This window comes from Carassius auratus, unplaced genomic scaffold, assembly GCF_003368295.1.
Source record: "Carassius auratus strain Wakin unplaced genomic scaffold, ASM336829v1 scaf_tig00214205, whole genome shotgun sequence".
Classification (NCBI taxonomy): Eukaryota; Metazoa; Chordata; class Actinopteri; order Cypriniformes; family Cyprinidae; genus Carassius; species Carassius auratus.
This window is the reverse complement of record NW_020527558.1, coordinates 1,230,001-1,246,223: the sequence shown is the minus strand read 5'-3', so window position 1 is coordinate 1,246,223 and position 16,223 is coordinate 1,230,001. Positions and strand designations below refer to the sequence as shown.

The 16,223-nt window shown below is 37.2% G+C and overlaps 1 protein-coding gene across 1 annotated transcript; it reads left to right on the top strand.

The window, feature by feature from the left end:
- The first annotated feature begins 997 nt into the window (after nucleotides 1–997).
- On the top strand, nucleotides 998–4,133 carry LOC113091505 (mRNA decay activator protein ZFP36L1). The gene is made up of 2 exons (XM_026257075.1): nucleotides 998–1,165; nucleotides 2,003–4,133. The coding sequence occupies exons 1-2, from the start codon at nucleotides 1,112–1,114 to the stop codon at nucleotides 3,140–3,142; spliced, it is 1,194 nt and encodes a 397-aa protein (XP_026112860.1). The 5' UTR covers nucleotides 998–1,111; the 3' UTR covers nucleotides 3,143–4,133.
- The last annotated feature ends 12,090 nt before the right edge of the window (nucleotides 4,134–16,223 follow it).

Genomic DNA, 16,223 nt, shown 5'->3' with positions numbered 1-16,223 from the left:
AGGGTGGCGTGATCGAAGCTTGAGATGTTTTAGCCCAGTCACATCAATAGCATCAAACAATGTTTTCTTAAACAATAGGTTTTTAAGATAAAACAGTTACTGAGTGAGACTCAATGCATAAAGAAAAAAATAATAGTTGTATACTGGTAAAAAGTTTGGAATAATTACGATTGAAATGTCTCATGTTCAACAAGTCATTAATTTGAAATACAGTAAAACTGTATATTGCGAAATATTATTGTAACTTAAAATAACTTTTTTTATATTAATATGTTTTTAAAGGTCATTGATTTGTGATGACAACATTTCATTTTTCAGCATCATTACTCTGAAATTCAGTATCAAATGATCCTTCAGAAATCATTCTAATGTGTTGATGCTCAGTAATGGGTTTGGTGAATAATTTTATCAGGATTCTTTGATGAATAGAAAGAAATATAATGTCTTCACTGTTTGATCAATGTGTTCCTTGTAGAATAACATTATTATTTTTTTCTTTCTTTCTTTCTTTCTAAAACAGTTTTCAACAACGGAATAAATTGCATTTAGAAATGTAAGAAAATAGAAAACGGTTATTTCAAAATGTAATAAAAGCCTATTTCACAATATTCCTGTTTTGATGTAGGCTACTTCACTTTTTAAATATATAAATGAGCTGACTAGCACGTGGCATGTTCACCATAAGATACTGAATATTATAGCAGTGGGACTGGGTGATTTTTTTTATTTTTTTTATTATGTATGTATTTAATTATGTCCCCATTTTTTTTTTTATTTTTTTTTTTTTTGGAGTTGAAACAGTTAGGCCTTCTGTGATATGACTCGTTACAATACAATTCTGATGCATATAGGCCTATAATATGTATGTGCTATGTAAAGGGTAGCCTACAAACCAAAACAAACAACTCGTTTGCTTGCTTTGTACAGTTGAGCGTGGAGTGGGCGGAGCCAGGAGGACGCGGAGGTGTGGCCGCCGCACAGCAGCCTTAAAAACACGTGTTGAGCAGAAAAGCGTGGAGTTCAGAAAAAAAAGAAAGAAAAAAAAAACTTCGAGGGGAGTAGCGTGGGATCACGGAGGAGTCACCTAACGAAGTCTTCGTCACGAAGGACTATGCCATCCTACGCACTCAATCAGTTTATTGATCTGGATGATGTCCTATGCAAGGTATATTTAGATTTGTGTAAATGAAAAACGACAGTGTGATTGTTTTGAGACCGATCACATAGCGAAATGTGCACGAGCCATGTTTTTAGTATGAATTTTGCAATGCATTTGATTGCATTTAGCAGGAATCATGCAATGCCTAATTCCGAGTTTGTTTTGTAAGGTTGACGCTAGCTGATCGAATCAATTGAACGATATACAGCTTGCTAGAAACGTACGTGGGCCACAAGTGAGCGCCTTTTTATTCGAATGAGCCATTATCATTATGTTGTGCTAGTTTTGCATGTATGGAGTTTGAACAGAACGGCATGCAAGCACAATTGCTTGTGACATTGTTGAGATTTAGAGCGCAAATATTTTAACATTTGTTTAGTTTTTTTAAACGTAAACAAGTTGATTGCCCGCGGTTTGCCGATGCAAATTGCCCCCCCCCCCTTTTGCTTCGCATTTATTTAAATCTTCGGTGTGCATGTTAAGTGGACGCAAACTAAAGTTTCAGATTTTAAATCGCGGTCTCTTTATTCCTGCACTCAATTACTTTTTGCGAATTGATGTGTTCGACTCGTTTACGAATCGTTCTAATGAATCGATTCAATGGAACCGGTTGAAGAAAAAAAATAATGGTTGCAAATACTTAACTGGTGAGTGAGTGCGTGTCATTTTTGTCAATCATTTTTGAACTGGCTCTTTTGAATGATCGGATTTGCAAAAGTGAGTCTGACTCCTTTGCTTCTGTTTACTGACTTTGCAGTAAAAGCATACATGCTGCTTTAAATCAAATTGCCAGACTCCGTGATCTATTTCAAGATGTGTAACCCTTTCATTCTTTTCTTGCAGCACCTTTTAAATCTTGATCTTCGAGAGCCAATGAAACCCTCACACGAGGCTGCTGTTGGATATAGGAAGCCTGACAGTCCCTGCACACTTTCCTCCACCAGTTCAGGACTTTCTACTGACAGCATCGAGAGCGGGACCATGAGCTCAAGCTACTGGGGCCCCCAGACAGTATCATCTCCGCCAAGGTGGACCAAGATGTCCTTTTGGTCTGAACGCTCCGTTAGCATGGTGGAGGGCAGCACTGGAAGTCTGGGTTGGTCTTCTGCTGAACCCGGCCATTTACAGCAATCTTCAGTCAGGTCCGATGCCGTTTCCCTGTCTGGCTCCACATCTTCGATTTCTGTGACCTCATCGCGTTACAAGACCGAGCTGTGCCGCACGTTTGCCGAAAGAGGCGTGTGCAAATACGGTGGCAAGTGTCAGTTCGCGCACGGGCCCGAAGAGCTGCGAGACCTCAACCGTCACCCGAAATACAAGACAGAGCCCTGCCGCACTTTCCACTCCATCGGCTTCTGCCCCTACGGCATCCGCTGCCATTTCGTTCACAACGCCGAAGACGATCACGAGCAATCCCGACCCCAGACCTCCCACCCCACTGTCCAACGGCCTCCCCTCCTTAAGCAGAGCTTCAGCTTCGCCGGGTTTCCCACAGCTCGCCAACCTCTAGAAACCCCACTAGCGCCTTCCACGTTCCTGCGCGCACCTACCGTTTCAACGCCGACGTCGACCGCCATGTCCGACCTTCTCTCCCTGGCCTTCCCTGATATAGACCCCAACACCCTTCTGGACCAGGTCCGAGAGTCACCGCCTCAATTTTTGCCCTCTCCTGACTCTGGCTACTCGCACTCGGGACTGACACCCACTTTGTCGCCCACACAGCTCGCCCCTTTCCAGCCTGAGGCCTGCTTGCGACAGAGTCCCACCGGCGGGTCTTCTCTAGGCCTCCGAAGCCTGTCCCACACCTCTCTCTCAGACCACGAGGGTGGCAGCTGCAGTTCGTCCAGCAGCATGAGCGGCTCCGAATCGTCTTTCGGGCCCGAAGCCAGCGGGCGCAGGCTTCCCATCTTCAGCCAGCTTTCGGTACCCGACGACAGCATCTACAACGAAGGCAGCAACTCCAGCACAAGCTTCTTCCTGTAGACTGTCGCTCCTCACAGGGACTGAACTGTATACTGTGGTATACCTACTGTATTATATGGCCGATACTTGACATTTTAGTTAAGCTCAGAGTGAAACGTACTGTTTGAAGATGGTGAATGTTGAAATGATTCTTTAAGTGGGGTTTTCATGTGCTTTTAAGCGGAGCGGTTCTCCATGTTTTATTTTTTGATGACTGAAAAGACAAGTGGGGAAAAGAATTAACTTGGAAAGTTCTGGCATCGAGATGTTGTTTGGTAACCTATGAAGCTGTTAACTTTTAAGATGCATTTAGCAATCAGCTATTTACAAACGTATTGTACCGAAATAGCCAAAGAGAGGTTATGACAAGGTCTTTTTCAATATTTGAGAAATTCATTGTACTTATTCTAACTAGAGAAAACAATTTTTATTTTATTTTTCCACCGTTTTGTATACTGCCAATATAAACTGACGGTTTCTGATGTTAGAATTGCATTTATCTGGTTGTGTTAGTCTGCAATATCGTTCTCCTAGCTCCTTTTTATTTATTAATTTTAATTTTTTTGAGATCAGCGTTTGGTTTGTTCCCAGACCTACTTGCCTTAAGTTTCCGAGGATCTGTACGCAGGCCTCTGGAAGTGCACAGTTGGAGCTTTACTTGGAATGAGTTGCCTGTGTCATAGTTTTCGGTTGTGTAGCTGTTTTTGTTAGTTTAGGCAAATCAATTTATTACTGTATGAGCCTTTAGTGGCCTTGTGTTTGGTTTAGTTATTTTATAGCTGGTTCAGATGCGTGCCTTTTTGCGTCTGATTGTCTGAAAGGCCCCGTTGGGTTTGTTACATGATGGAGAGTTTCAAGTAACTTAATTTCCTTTTTAATTTTATTGTATTTATAGAAAACTTTTTTGTTTTTCTTTTTTTTTTACGTTTGCATTAAGTTTAATATATTGATTTCTTCTCCCTGCTGCCCCTCTCATTTTGTACTGAAAATAAACCCTGTTGTTGAACATTGACTCTTGGTGTTTCTCTTCAATGGCTTGTTCATTCAAAAAACATTAGGGGTTGGTAAACGAGGACAATTTACGCCTCATTCCAAAACCCGTAAGGTTGTGGAAGACAAAAGTGTTTTAAAGTTTTTGTGCATTCAGTGAAAGCCAACCATTGGCCAAACTGATATTCAGACAAATACACATTTCCTGATAAAAGTCATAGAGGTTTGAGGCAACCGTTTGTTCAATCTGATTTTTCCAATTCCAATAAAACTAAATGCCTTCAAAAAATCAAGACAAAAAGCTCAAAATCCAGTCATGTAAAGCTAAACCTAAAAGAAAGAATCCTTGACGCTGGAGTAGTTTTGTTACACTATAAGCTAAACAACATTTAGCATGTTAGCATGGAACATACATTATGACTTGATTTGCTAAATTGTGCTTTGGTGTCGTATCTTATCAGTGCTGTGGGTTTGTTCGTACCTCATTTACTGTGGCCTGTGGTTGGGGGAGGTGTGAGCAGATCACATCTAGTGTGGAAATGAGAAGTCCCTTGTTTTATCTGCTTAACCCCCCATTTGCCTATCCCTCAATGTGTTAACCGTTTGGTGCTGACAAATATACAGTATAGAGTTATTTGCTGTAAAACAGCATTAATATGTCTTAAGGTTTTTTTTTTTTTTTTTCTTGAATGACCTGCCTCCACACTAAAGTTACATATTATTTCGAAATGAGGGTCCTGTTGGTGTTATGTAGAGTTGAAACTGAAACCCACAATCGCTTTTGACAGTTAAGTAACAAGAAACTGATTGTTCACTATTCACTTGTCAGAGAGGACAATGGTTCAGGGAGGCGTCCATTGAGAGAGGCGAACCAGGGAAAGGGTTAAAACTGTCTTACTGTTCTCTATTGTGTGCGGGGAAGATTCTCCCACATCGCCTAGTGAGTTTTTACAAAGCCAGGCACATTCTCACACAGGGCCCGGATCATATGGAATCCCGAGCAGATGGCCACATTCACTGGGACTGCGGGTCAAACATATGCTCTCCAGGCTCTTGTGTAGAGTGGGATCTGTGAGCGGAAAGAGCTGGGGGTGGGGAGCTCACCCCGGCTACTGTAAGACCACGGGACAGAGAAAGAAACACTTGAAAGTTTTTACGATCAAGCATTCTCATGCAGAAGAATCAGCTGACTGATAGTTTCACGGTTGCAATGCTGTGTTTATAAGAGCTTTTTGCATAGATTACCTAGTAATAGTGTTTGGATTCAAGTAGGTAGTAAGTAGTTTTTTTTTTTTTTTTTTTAATTAGGATTATAATATTTATGTGATAGAAGTTAAATACTAGGACACAGAACTCATAAAAAGCATTAAAACTATACATATTAAAGCAAGATGTTAAAAAGCTATATTAAATCAGCTATACTACAAAACGATGGAAGCAAATATATATATATATATATATATTTGTGTGTGTGTGTGTGTGTGTGTGTATATATATATATATACACGTTACATTTTTATTTTATTGTCTATTAAGTACTATATATATATATATATATATATATATATATATATATATATATATATATATAATCTGTGTTTACATGCGCGCATCCACACACACACACACACACACACACACACACACACATATATACACACACATTCAATAGTTGTTTACTTGTTAATTTATTTCAGTTTTTTTTTTTTTTTTTTTTTTTATTCCAGTGATACAAGGCTGACTTTTCAGCATCATTACTCCGTTCAAGGAACATTTATTATTATTACAGTGCTGAAAACAGTTTTCTTCTTCTTCTGGATTCTTTGATGAATAGAAAGTCTAATGAACAGCATTCATTGGAAATATAAAGCTTTTGTAACATTAGAAATGTCTTTGGTGTTACTTTTCATCAGTTGAATGTGTCCTTGCTGAATAAAACTATAATTTTCTTAAAAAAAAAAAAAAAAGTAAATATATTTATTATATATAAATTAGAACGGTATGTTCAGCAGTGTTAAAAAATTTAAAAACCTTTAGTCAGCATGCATCTTTTTTTCAAACTGAAGGAAGACTGAGATTATTATATGCATCATAATTTCTGCTCCACTAAAGAAAGAAAGAATACACGACTGTTCCTTTGAAACTTTGAGCAATGCTTTAAATAATGCCTCTTTTGCAGTTGTATACAACTAAACAACCAGCAGAGGACAGTAGAGTAGAATCACCCATTGGTAATTCTTCGGTATCAAAGTGCTCATAGTTGTCCCTTCACAGTAAATGGCTTGTAATCAAACTGTCCAGTCATCTACTTAAGTCTATTAAATTTCATCTTCTATAGCTAAAACAGCATACAGCCTAAAGACACAGTTTGTATCCTCGTGGCAAACAGTGAGCAGAAAGCTGAAATAGCAAACAGCATGTTTCAGGAATTTAAGTAGATAAGTGATACTGTAGAGTTAAATGCTGTTTGCTGTATAATAATTCATCTTTAATTTGTATCACAGCCGGTGTTGCAGTGTTGGAATATCATTTACGGGGAATCCCCGTCATCAGATATCCCATGAGGCCTTAAAATTGTCTTTGTTTTATATTGTTTATAATTTCCCCCAGGAAGGACTGAACTGCAACAAATTTAGACAGAGTGCGGGACCTTATGACAGCCCAAAAAAAAAAAAAAAAAAACAGCACATGTTTTCATTAATGTCGCAATCGGTCAGTTTCACTTCCCCTCCTGCTTGCTTCATTTCCTCCTAATGCAGTAGCAGTACCTTGTATAAGAGGAAGTGATCGCAGCCTGAGACACACCAACTATCATTTCAGAACCCACAAGGCTTTTGGAATCAAGATGTCGGGTCTTTGTCTGAAAGGCAAGAAGAGTATGTGTTGTTATAGAAAATCAGAAGAATTAAAGCACCAAAAAAAAAAAAAAAGAGAATGTGGAAAACACATGGTTTGCCAACAGATCAGATGTAACAAAACTATTATTTCCCAGAAAAGTTTGGGTATCCAGTCTTTTTATTATTATTATTATTATTATTATTATTATTATTATTATTATTATTATTATTATTATTATTATTATTATTATTAGGGTGTTGTTTTATATAACAAGGACTTACAAAATGGTTCTGAATAAAAAACAAAAAAGGGGAAGGCCGATTGAGCAACTTTGAATGAACTAGATGTTTCTAAATGGTTATTCCAAGGTTGTTTGGAGTTCAGTTCCTTACTGAGAATGAACAGAACGCACAAAGATTCCTTTAATCCACAGATTAATAACATCTGTTTAATTACAGTGAAAAAAATTAAAAAAGGAACAATATTAATAGGGTGGAAAATAGGGAATAAAAAACTAAAATAAAATGAAATTAATTGCTGGTCTGCATCCTCAGAAGCCCTATAAAAATATAAAAAAAAAAAAAAAAAAAAAAAAAAAAAAAAAAAAAAATATATATATATATATATATATATATATATATATATATATAATAAAAAACATATTAGCTATTGTATTTTCTTTATAATAGCAACATTTCTGCCTGATTGGTGTGATTTCATAATCAAGATATTTAAGTTAAATACACAAATTAAATAACATTAAAACAAACAAAAAATTAATGAACAAACATGTAAAATTACTCCAATTAATAGTTTGACATTGCTGGAGGACAGACTAAATATTTTGTTTGTTTGTTTCAACCCTGTTAACAAACTTACTTATTGGTGTGATTTTATCTTTTAACAATACATATTCAAGGTAAATATGCCATTTCATTTAAAACAAGATTAAAACAATGAATATATCAGATAGCTAGCTAGATAGACTAACTCAACAAAGCTGTGCGTTTGGATCTCGATGCCTTTGCCTCTTGGGAAACGAAGTCTGGTTCTGGAATCTTTGAGGTTTTATGTGTTTTGTGTGAGGTGCAGTGAAGGGAGAGGCGCTGGAGTTAGAGGAAATAAGGGCCACAGATGGAGGCAGCAAAAGGGTGGAGAGCAAAGGGAGACTGCTGCTGTTTTCAGAGCCTCTCTGGGCTGAATGGCACTCTTTGTGATCCTGTCACAGCTCCACATCCCACATGTGTTTCAGAAGCAACAGTCCTCTCCCACTGCTGACGAAAGCACTTTAGGAGAGCGACAGAGCACAGGTCTCCGTACCCCGACGTGTTTTTAAAGCAGCCCAGGCTTACAATCACATTTCACTGCATGTGTGGATTTGTCCCGGTGCCCAAGGCTTTGAAAACGGACTTGAAAATTGCTAAATTTTGTTCCCACTCTTGTAAAAACATGTTTTCCTGAATGTATGGTTGTTGTTTATATGTTAAAATCTTGAACAGAAAACTCCCTCACAGAAAAACCAATGGGGCTCTTTCAAAACACTAATTATGTGTGTGTCTAATATATATATTTGCTATATATATATATATATATATATAGCAAAACTGTCCATGACAAATGACAAAAATCTATATTTTTCATAAGTTAACATGATTAACTTATTAATACTAAAGCTAAATAAAAAGAATATATACAGTACATAGATACAAACGTGTGTGCGTGTGTGTGTGTGTGTGTTTTCTTACCATTATCATTATGTGCAACACCTGATTAAATACAATATATATAAGTATTTATAAATAAATTAACAAATTAGTTGTAATGTAATATATATATTGGCAATTTATGAATAAAATATATTGGGAATATTTAAGTGAGGCACAGCTTTATCTAATCTGGCTATACTATCTTATGATATTTATTTATGTATGTATATATTTACAAACATAGATATTAATTTAATTTAATTTAATATGTAATTTATATATATATATATATATATATATATATATATATATATATATATATATATATATATATATATGTGTGTGTGTGTGTGTGTGTGTGTGTGTGTGTGTGTGAAATTTTTTTTATAATAACTTGATATATTGTAATTAATATTAATATATTTTGTGTTAGTTTTTAATGAAAAAAATGGAAGTAATTAAATCAAATTGTATAGCCAGATCAGATAAAGCCTTGTGCCTCACGTAAATATTCTATATTTTATACATAAATTCACAATATATGTTACATGACTACAATTATTACGTTAATTTATAGATTTAAATATATATATATATATATATATATATATATATATATATATATATATATATATATTTCATTTAATCAGACGTTGCACATGACAATAACAGTCAAACAACTACACCTATGTTTGTATTTAATGTATATTCTGTTTATATGGGGATATTCAGCTTTAGTATTCGAACGTTAATAAACAAAATGCACATTTCTAGATTCCTGCTTACTCAGCCCTTTCCTTATTAATGTGAAATTAACATGATAACGTGATAATGAGAGAAAAATATAGATTTGCGCAAGCCTTCCTCAATCATGGACAGTTTTGCTGAGAAGTCAAAAATCTAACCCTGAAACAACTGACCAGGCTCTTCTGAGAAAATTGTGCAAGCGAGTGTTGCAAGCGCTAGCATGCTCCCTAGCAATGAACGCTGTGTTTTGACTAGGGGGCAGACTGTGTAAACAAAGCCAGAGAAAACAGCGTAAAGGAAGCGTAGTGTGACCTCACACCTGATGTGAACGAACACGTAAATACTGACATCAACACAAGACACACTGTGGCGAGGGAAAGCACTCCTGGATACTAATTCAGGGCATCGATACCGCACAGCTAATCTTACTGACTCTTTTCTCATGAGAACCTTTGGGTCTGAAGGTGTAGCCTAATTTGACAGATCATGCTAGTCTTGTCTAGGCCGGTTTCGACAATATGAGTTTGCCAATATCCTTTGCTGATTCAGCAAAGGATTTGCAATTCCCTAGATATGTATTATCTTAAGACTGTACTATATACACTCCCTTTGATAGGCAAACTTCCTGTGTGTGTGTGTGTGTGTGTGTGTGACTGACGGATGGTGCATAAAGTCATGACAAAACATGGCTGAAGTTTCCTAAAGATTGTTTTTACCCTGTTTCCTCAGACGTTTCCTCTCACATACTGTAGTAGCAGCTCAAATGGAATGGTTTTGTACTTCTGGGATGGAAAAACGTAAGCAGTGGTGCAGCTGTTACAGAAGTGGTTACATTCGCTCCACCGCTGAGCACCACAGTGGAAGCCATGTCAGGTGGTTTAAATCAGATGCGCTTTTGTTTGAACGGCGGTGAAGACATGACTGGATGAATGTTTAAGAAGGGCTTGAGAAATGGCCTTTTACCCCTATATTTCCACTGGACTAACTTTGTTATTCTGCATAACATGTTCTTAATTTAGAGTCAGTTCTTCAAAAAGCCCCCTTTTGCCCTTGCCTTTCCATTTTCCATTTTCCCTTTTATTATTATTATTATTATTATTATTATTATTATTTGTAAAGGTGTTTTCCTAGGGCAAGCATCAGTATTTCTATATTTAAGTTTAAGAAAGAAAGAAAGAAAAAAAAAGACAATATAAACCATGACAAAAGTTGTAACTGGTTATGATGGAAACTGTATTGGTTTAACGGAAAATGTAATTGTCCCTTTGGGTTTAATTTGTCACCTTATGTTCTTTTTCTACCATTTATTAATGGTTTTAATGGTTAAAAGTTGATGGTTTCTAATCTTTGTAATTGACCTTTTTCACATTTCCGGGTTTCTCGGCAGCAGAAGTCGTCATAGTTGGGTTAACTGAAGAGCAATGAATGGGAGAGTACTGCAAACACACACACACACACACACACACACACACACACACACACGTTTTCATGTTTGTTTTTGTGAAAAGTGGGTTCATCCCATAGGCTTAATGGTTTTTATACAGTAGAAACTGTATATTGTATGGCCCTTCACCAACCCTACACCTAACCCTAACCTTTACAGGAAACTTTGTGCGTTTTTACTTTCTCAAAAAAACTCATTCTGTATGGTTTAGAAGCATTTTGAAAAATGGGGACATGGGTTGTTATGTCATCATAAGTCACCCTCTCCTTGTAATACCTGTGTCATACCCATGTCATTATACAGAGTTGTGTTCTGATATGTCACAAAAACAAGAGCACACACACACACACACACACACACACACATTATTTTACATATACATAGCTTTTCGTGTGTGTAAACTACTCTTGATTTCTAATACGTTTCCAGAAATTTTGGACAACAATTTATTTGTTTTACTGCTCAGATTTGAGTGAAATGCCGATAATACTCTGTTTGAAGGTGCAATGTGTAATATTGATATACTGTATAGCGGTTGGAATGGGTACTGCATTTTGGATGCAAACAATTCCTCAGAGTCGCCGATCATGCGGGTTCCCAGAATGAAAAACGAGCAACAGTAAAAAGCGCAACTGACAACAGAATTCAACAAGTGTTACACTATGCCCTAACTACACACGACATGATGCCATTTTCAATATTAATCCGATTTTTTTTGTCCTAATTCGCCATGAAGGCGACACACAAAATTTCTAACTCAGGAACAGCTTCTATTTCGCCAGTGTTACATACAAATATATGATAATCTCAGTTACTGCTTCCAGAGAGCCCACGCACACACACTTTTGATTAGTTGTGATATTTCATTCTGTCATGTCACGTTTGTGGACAACTAAATTGCATTTCGCTGGAATTGTCGCGTCCTGTGGTTAATTCATTTAATTTCATTCATTTAACACTTGGCACAAGCGTCGACCGTCATAGTGACAACAGCCAATCACATTCCTTTTCTAGTGTTGTATGAACATTTCATTAGCTAGCATCAGCGCTAGCATTTGCATAAGGCGATCTGATTGGCTGACGCATGTGTTGGTGCTTGAAAAGTTGAATGTTTTTCGACTTCTGCCACGAGCAACACCAGTGTTACGACACAACAGATTCACAATTCAGTTTGACATTTCAAAATAAAGGAGAGGCTTTAATGCTGACCCCAGTGTGAGTTTATGCACCTTTTAATATGTTTCTGTTTATAGAGCTTATTAAATGGATGCTGAGGCTTTTTAGGTCGGGTAGAATTTGCTATCTAAATAACTCTATATCTTGAGAAATATTTAGAAGTAATAAGTTTGACAAATTGCCTCGGTCTCCCTTGCTGGGTGGTTTCTATTGCTATTGACAGAGCAGCTTGTGAATAATTTACACTGGTTTAAACATGCCTCTGAAAATACTGAAATAATGGAGACACTCAGCATGATTAGTCTTCAGTGTAGATCCAGAGAAGTTTTTTTTTTTTCCCTTGGAAGAGGGCTGAGTAAAATGTAAAAGCAGTAAATTTCCCCATTGAAATGTTCTGTTCTCCAGCATATAATACTTAAAGTCATTATTCCTTTTCTATCATTTGATGGCAGGTAATTTCCACGCTGGATTATTTTCAGAGCAGAGGGAAGGAATTTGGCCTTGCCTGCAGAAAGTGTCTGCAGAAAGTGGCCCTTTCAAACCCCACTCACATTTATACTTCCCTCTCAAAATTCACACACCTGTTCAAATAACCAGCCTCAGGAACCATAAAGAGGAATTGTTCACCTCCATACACTTGCAATGTCATGTGGAGTATTTCAGAATACCCCAGAGGGAACTTATTTTAGACTCGACATAAAAAAGATTGAAATGACTTGTTTGAAGTCTGACCATCTGGCCATATGCTGAGGCTGGTTTCATGTCTCATGCTGAAAGGCTGTTTCACGTGCCTCCAAAAAATCATGCCTCAGCAAAACTATCTGCATGGAGCACATGTCTGCTGTCTGAGTTTCTGCTATATGAGTTTTGGTTAAATAGAGTTTGATAATATGTTTGGTTAAAACAATATTTTAGTTAAAAATACCAACCCCCACAAACACACGTGTTTGCTTCTGTGAATTGTGGGGACTTTCCATAGACTGCTATTACTTTTATACTGAACAAATTATATTTTCTCTCCCCTAACCCTTACCCTAACCCTAACTCTACCCTTAACAGAAAACCGGTCCCCACAATGTAAAAAAAAAATCAGGTTTTACATTCGGTCCCTACAGTGTAGCATAAACAAACAAACACACACACGCACGCACACACACACACACACACACACACACACACACACACACACACACACACACAAATACCTGTGTTATTTTGTATTGAGTACTAGAGTTTTTGTTAATTTTAGATTTAAATTTGAGACTTTAAACTTAGGTCCTGACTCTGTTCAATTGCTTGGTAACACAAATTGCTAATCAGCCAATTACATGGCAAAAACTACGTGTATTTAGGCATCTAGATGTGTGAAGACGACTTGCTAAAGTTCAAACCGAGCATCAGAATGGGGAAGAAAGGGGATTTAAGTGACTTTGAATGTGGAATGGATGTTGGTGCGTGAAAGGCTGGTCTGAGTATTTCAAAAACTGCTGATCTACTGGGATTTTCATGTACAACCATCTCTAGGGTTTACAAAGAATGGTCTGAAAAAGAGAAAATATCCAGTGAGCGACAGTTGTGTGGACAAAAATGCCTTGTTGATGTCAGAGGTCAGAGGAAAATTGGCAGACTGGTTAGAGATGGTAGAAAGGGAACAGTAACTCAAATAACCACTCATTACAACCAAGGTATGCAGGTAATACCATCTCTGAACACACAGCACATCGAGCACTACACTACAGCAGCAGAAGACCACACCAGGTGCAGCTCCAGTCAGCTGAGAACAGGAAACGGAGGCTACGATTGGCACAGGCTCACCAAAATGGGACAATAGAAGAATGGAAAAGCGTTGCCTGGTCTGATGAGTCTCGATTTCTGATGTGACATTCAGATGGTAGGGTCAGAATTTGCCGTAAAGTACATGGCATCCATCCTGCCTTGTCTCAAAGGTTCAGGCTGGTGGTTGTGGTGTAATGGTGTGGGGGATATTTTCTCTGTACACTTTGGGCCCCTTACTAACAACTGAGCATTGTTTAAATGCCACAGCCTACCTGAGTATTGTTGCTGACCATGTCCATCCCTTTGTGACTACAGTGTACCCATCTTCTGATGGCTACTTCCTGCAGGATAAATGCACCATGTCACAAAGCTCGTATCATCTCAGACTGGTTTCTTGAATATGACAATGAGTTCACTTTACTCAAATGGCCTCCACAGTCCAATAGAGCAACAGTGAACCAACAGTTTATTCCCCACACACTAGCTACAGGTGGAGAGGGGAGAGAATGATAGTGCCAATTCATATATATTGGATTTATCAAGGCCATAAACATGTCTTGAATATTGGAGGGGGTGGCACCTGTTTATACATACTTGGTAGTTTCAAAGTCAGTTTAATCACAGTTCTATATTAATTTATGGCTTTCACCACCCGCACACAAATTGTAGAGCATGCTGCATGCACACAGAAACATTCAGGGGTGCGTTTCCCAACAGCATCGTTACCCAATTCTGGTGCTAAGTTCCATTACTCTATTGGTTATGACATAATTTCATTCATTCATTCATTCATTCATTCAAATGAAAAAAACATAAAACAACACACATCCTATCAAAACAACAAAGACTGGTTTATTCTGGGAAACTTATTTCGGACTTGTTTTTTTTGGAAAACTCACCCCAGATTGGGAGCACAGAAACTTGTTATCAACAACCCCAAGACATCTATTGATAAAATAGCTTCTATTTGTTAATCACTATATTGTATTTCGCAGAAACAAGGAGGTAAAATTGCTGTTTGGAAGTAACTAAACTCAGAGTTTCACTGTTTGAAGAGAGAAATACTTTGATTAGATTGGCCATCTCAGTAATTTTGACATTGACGGGCGCAGTTGGTCCAGTGAGGCAGACCAGGGGTGTGTTTCCCAAAACCATTGATAGCTAACTATGATCGTTTGTTCCATTGAAATTTATTGGTAACCACAGAACTTGTGACCATAGTTGCTTTTGGGAAGTGCACCTCATGCTGAAAATATAACTTTAAAGATGTTTGTCATCCTAACAACAAGAGCACTGCATAATGGAGTGCAGCAAATCAGTGCAAGAATTTCAAATATGGGGGGTGGGCAGTTTCCCATGTCTAATTACTGAGTGCACTTGACTAATTAATCATTACTGAGATATAAAGTAGTGTTTTGTAGCCACTAATTTATAAACCCTCCCTGAGAATATTTAAGACATAATTTAGTGTCAATACATTTTGTTCAATCATTATAGTTTGTGCTTTATATTGATTTCCTGCACACTGTTTAGATCCTAATAAGGGAATAAAACAGTTCTGCAATCACCAGATGTAAAACTCTTGCGTTATCTTTAACAAGGGAACCTGAAACAGGAAGCAGCAGAACTTCAGCACTTTTGAGACAGAGAACAATATGTGTTCTTTTAAATTTAGACCCACGCTGTTGTTTGGTCCTTTAACCCAAAGAACATGACGTACACGTCTACAGTGTGTCAAACACAGAGCTCTGTCTGGAGAACTCATGCAAAGAAGATAATGCTTTACTATCTTTTTCAGCTTCATAAACTTTTCTTTGCTACAAATGTTTTTGTAGCGTTTTTTTTTTGGCCTACGCATATCACAAGCAGTGTTTCGCCAGAGAGTGGTGTCAGTTTGTTTCAGTTTGTACAACTTGTTTAACTTTATTATCTCAAAAACATAAGATTGTTGTACAAAGTCATTTGAAATTGAAGACCCAGTTTAATTGCATTGCATTAGACAACAAAACATCGAAACCATTCGCTGATAGCCAGCTAGTCGAATGATTATTTTAGTGCATGAAGTCATTTCCTAGATAGATATATCTGAGCAGAATAACCACAGATAAAGTTCAACGTAGTACGTTTGATAAACAGAAAGCGGTCTTTCTAAACAGTTCTGATGTTTTCTTAACAACTTTTTGTGAAATACCTTTAAAAATGTCCTTGGGTAATGTTTCAGAGTACATTTTGTATTTGTTTCCCCTCAAGGCACATTGATGTTTTTGACATCATTAGTAGTTAATAGCAAATAACTACTAACTACTATCTACTTTAATTAAAGAAAACAACAATAGTTTGGTACTTTTGGCAGAATTTAGGATTACAGTGATAATTATGTTAGATGATATGTTATTACTATGTTATAAAAGAAAACAACAAAGGG

Coding starts and splice junctions, on each gene's coding strand:
- LOC113091505 (XM_026257075.1), top strand. CDS start 1,112: ATGCCATCCTACGCACTCAATCAGTTTATTGATCTGGATGATGTCCTA. Junction 1,166..2,002: donor TGGATGATGTCCTATGCAAG/GTATATTTAGAT, acceptor CTTTTCTTGCAG/CACCTTTTAAATCTTGATCT.